Raw genomic sequence first — 4,609 nt, forward strand, 5'->3', positions numbered from 1 at the left:
GGAAGTCTGACGTGGAACTATTGGGCATTCATGTGCTCCTGGGAAGTGGGAAACTAGGAAGTGGGAAGTCTGACGTGGAACTATTGGGCATTCATGTGCTCCTGGGAAGTGGGAAACTAGGAAGTGGGAAGTCTGACATGGAACTATTGGGCATTCATGTGCTCCTGGGAAGTGGGAAACTAGGAAGGAAGTCTGACGTGGAACTATTGGGCATTCATGTGCTCCTGGGAAGTGGGAAACTAGGAAGTGGGAAGTCTGACGTGGAACTATTGGGCATTCATTTGCTCCTGGGAAGTGGGAAACTAGGAAGTGGAAAGTCTGACGTGGAACTATTGGGCATTCATGTGCTCCTGGGAAGTGGGAAACTAGGAAGTGGGAAGTCTGACGTGGAACTATTGGGCATTCATGTGCTCCTGGGAAGTGGGAAACTAGGAAGTGGGAAGTGACATGAACATTGGGCATTCATGTGCATTCATGTGCTCCTTGGGAAACTAGGAAGTGGGAATTCACGTGAACTATTGGGCATTCATGTGCTCCTGGGAAGTGGGAAACTAGGAAGTGGGAAGTCTGACGTGGAACTATTGGGCATTCATGTGCTCCTGGGAAGTGGGAAACTAGGAAGTGGGAAGTCTGACGTTGAACTATTGGGCATTCATGTGCTCCTGGGAAGTGGGAAACTAGGAAGTGGGAAGTCTGACGTGGAACTATGGGGCATTCATGTGCTCCTGGGAAGTGGGAAACTAGGAAGTGGGAAGTCTGACGTGGAACTATTGGGCATTCATGTGCTCCTGGGAAGTGGGAAACTAGGAAGTGGGAAGTCTGACGTGGAACTATTGGGCATTCATGTGCTCCTGGGAAGTGGGAAACTAGGAAGTGGGAAGTCTGACGTGGAACTATTGGGCATTCATGTGCTCCTGGGAAGTGGGAAACTAGGAAGTGGGACTATTGGGCATTCATGTGCTCCTGGGAAGTGGGAAGTCTGACGTGGAACTATTGGGCATTCATGTGCTCCTGGGAAGTGGGAAACTAGGAAGTGGGACTATTGGGCATTCATGTGCTCCTGGGAAGTGGGAAGTCTGACATGGTGGAACTATTGGGCATTCATGTGCTCCTGGGAAGTGGGAAACTAGGAAGTGGGAAGTCTGACGTGTTCAAGTGCTTTTGATGTCGAAACAATTCTTCAACCCAATAAGATTTAACATTTAGCTAATAATAAAGTTAGCTAGCTTGCTTAGCATTGACGTTGGTCAAACTTAGCCACATTATAAATATTGATAAGGTTGTCATTGTCAAAAATTGATTTTGGTTGAAAAGGTCAAAGGTCGGTGGTAAAACGTCACAACTCGAGTAACATTTTCTCAGAATTTCCCACCTGTAATTCCGATTTAGAGGGTCAGTCAAGTGAAGTTTACCACTGGGAACTAGGAGATTATGATTAGTCCCTGGTTCGAATCCCAAAGCCAACTAGGGAAAAATCACTCAACCCTAATTGCTCCTGTAAGTCTCTCTGGATAAGAGCGTTGTGCTAAATTAGTCAAATGTAAATAATGAGGTATCTAGTCTGGATTTAACCTCATAAGAAGATAGTTGAATCATATGGAGGTTTCATTTTGGTCTCTCTGTTTAACCAAATACTCTGTCTTTGGCAGGAGAGAGACCAGACTCTTACTCTGACAGCGGGAGTACTTCAGCGGAACCAGACCCAGAGATGCCCAAACCAGTGAAACCACACCACTGCTCCCAATGTGGAAATACATTTTTCTCATCAGGGGACCTGAAAAAGCATAAGAGAACACACTCTGTAGAGAGAGGCCTTTCCAATGCTCTCAGTGTGGAAAGCAATTTATCCAGTCATCACATTTGAAAGAGCATAAGAGAATACACACAGGAGAGAAGCCTTTCCAATGCTCCCAGTGTGGAAATAGTTTTACCCGGTTAAGGTGCCTGAATAGGCATAAAGGAATACACACAGGAGAGAAGCCTTACCACTGTTGTCATTGTGGACAGAGTTTTAGGTGGTTAGTGACCCTGAAAACACATGAGAGGACACATACAGGAGAGAAGCCTTTCCAATGCTCCCAGTGTGGGAATGCTTTTACACGGTTAGAGAAGCTGAAAGAACATGAGAGAATTCACACTGGTGAAAAGCCTTTCCAATGCTTGCAGTGTGAAAAGAGATTTATCCAGTCATGGAATCTCAAAGAGCATGAGAGGATACACACAGGAGAGAAGCCTTTCCAATGCTTCCAGTGCGGAAAGAGTTTTACCCGGTTAAGGTACCTGAGTAAGCATAAAGAAATACACACGGGAGCGAAGCCTTACCACTGTTCTCATTGTGGACAGAGTTTTAGGGGGTTAGTAAGCCTTAAAACACATGAAAGAATACACACAGGAGAGAAACCTTTCAACTGCTCTCAATGTGGAATTACTTTTACCTTGTTAGGGAGCCTGAAATCACACCAGAGGACACATGATAAAAGCCAAACCACTGCTCTCATTGTGGAAAGAGAACATGAAATCGCATGATCGAATATAGAGTCTGGGGCCATATTTGCGAACATAAGCAAGTATATGAAGTTAAATGGTTTTCATGCACAAGATGCATATCAGCCAATGAAAAGTGTTGATTCACTTACATGTGACTGACCGCTAATTTGTAGCTGCTCCCATCAGATAACATTAGCCTTATGCTAACCTCCCCAGGTGGCAGTGATTACATCCTGGCACAACGTCTGCCTCAGCCAATCAAATATCTTAGATATTCTATACACCAACCAATTGTATTTCTTTTAAAAAATAGGTAAACCCTGGCCATGTGTTTTTATGGGGGGAAAAAGATAAATTGAGTCCTTACAAAAAAAAAACGTTTTAGCGTTGTTAAAAAACAAAGAGCCTTATGGATTTATCATCTAGTGTAGCAGTCATGTAGTCTATCGTCAGTGGTGCATCAACCCAACTGTCAATCTTAGGTTCTAATATTCAGAGTTAAAACTCAAAGGAGACTCTGAAAGCTTTAAAACCAAGTTCATTCTTCCCAGAGGATCAATACAGCTGCATCGGACAAAGACGTTGTTCACACAAGCACTGATATTTAACCCCCTCCGTCATCACTCATCCATGGCTCTCTCCCCTTATCAATGCTTGATATTTAACCCTTCCTCCCAGGCTGAGTCTCCTCTTGTTCATCTGAACCTACATTGTATCTTTACTGCTAGGCAGGAAACTTAGTGATACGGGCCATAAACTTGTCTTTCTCCCTTAACGTGACCTGACCTCGACCCCTGTCATCACTCATCCATGGCTCTCTCCCCTTATCAATCCTTGCCACGTGAGATCGCTTTCCCTGCACTCAGCACATTCCAAGCTTAATTGCATCCACTATATACTTTCCTCCTACAGATAACCATTCACTTCTGGTGTAGTTTAGGAGTCCCAAGTTTAGGAGTTAGTACCCAGAATCCATCAGCATAATAGAAAATGACTCAAGTGAAAGTCACTCAGTAAAATACTACTTGAGTAAAACTCTAAAGTGTTTGGTTTTAAATGTACTTATGTATAAATAATTTCAAATTCCTTATATTTAAGCAAACCAGAAGACACCATTTTCTTGTTTTTTAAATTTATGGATAGCCAGGGGCACACTCCAACACTCATATTTACAAATGACGCATTTGTGTTTAGAGAGACAGATCAGAGGCAGTTGGGATGACCATGGATGTTCTCTTCATTAGTGCGCGAATTTGACAATTCTCCTGTCCTGCTAAGCATTCAAAATGTTCAGAGTACTTTAGGGTGTCAGGGAAATGCATTATTTTCTTTGGGAATGTAGTAAAAGTTGTCAAAAATATTAACAGTAAAATAACATACAGATATCCCCCCAAAAAACTGCTTAAGTAGTACTTTAAAGTATTTTTACTTAAGTAGTACTTTAAAGTATTTTAAACTTTAAAGTATTTTTACTTAAGTAGTACTTTAAAGTATTTTTACTTAAGTACTTTACACCACTGGCTATCGCTATCATCATCACTTCTAGGTGGCACACACTGCTAAAGCTTTTTAACCGTGGGGTTCGAGTCCACCTCGCATCAAGCTTTTTAACCACCGTTTAGTCTGCATGCTTTTTATTTCGAGTTCACCTCGCATCAAGCTTTTTATCTGTGGGTTCGAGTCCACCTCACATCAAGCTTTTTAACTGTGGGCTCGAGTCCACCTCGCATCAAGCTTTTTAACCGTGGGCTCGAGTCCACCTCGCATCAAGCTTTTTAACCGTGGGTTTGAGTCCACCTCCCATCAAGCTTTTTAACCGTGGGCTCGAGTCCACCTCGCATCAAGCTTTTTAACCGTGGGGTTCGAGTCCACCTCGCATCAAGCTTTATAACCACCGTAAGTTCGAGTCCACCTCACATCAAGCTTTTTAACTGTGGGCTCGAGTCCACCTCGCATCAAGCTTTTTAACCGTGGGCTCGAGTCCACCTCGCATCAAGCTTTTTAACCGTGGGTTTGAGTCCACCTCCCATCAACCGTGGGCTCCCATCAAGCTTTTTAACCGTGGGCTCGAGTCCACCTCGCATCAAGCTTTTTAACCGTGGGGTTCGAGTCCACCTCGCAT

General features: G+C 43.6%; 1 protein-coding gene across 1 annotated transcript; it reads left to right on the top strand.

Annotated features, from left to right (window-relative positions):
* The first annotated feature begins 464 nt into the window (after positions 1–464).
* Positions 465–3,878, top strand: LOC121845779 (zinc finger protein 595-like). The gene is made up of 2 exons (XM_042317691.1): positions 465–970; positions 1,806–3,878. The coding sequence occupies exons 1-2, from the start codon at positions 465–467 to the stop codon at positions 2,524–2,526; spliced, it is 1,227 nt and encodes a 408-aa protein (XP_042173625.1). The 3' UTR covers positions 2,527–3,878.
* The last annotated feature ends 731 nt before the right edge of the window (positions 3,879–4,609 follow it).

This window comes from Oncorhynchus tshawytscha, unplaced genomic scaffold (genome assembly GCF_018296145.1).
Source record: "Oncorhynchus tshawytscha isolate Ot180627B unplaced genomic scaffold, Otsh_v2.0 Un_contig_3872_pilon_pilon, whole genome shotgun sequence".
NCBI lineage: Eukaryota > Metazoa > Chordata > Actinopteri > Salmoniformes > Salmonidae > Oncorhynchus > Oncorhynchus tshawytscha.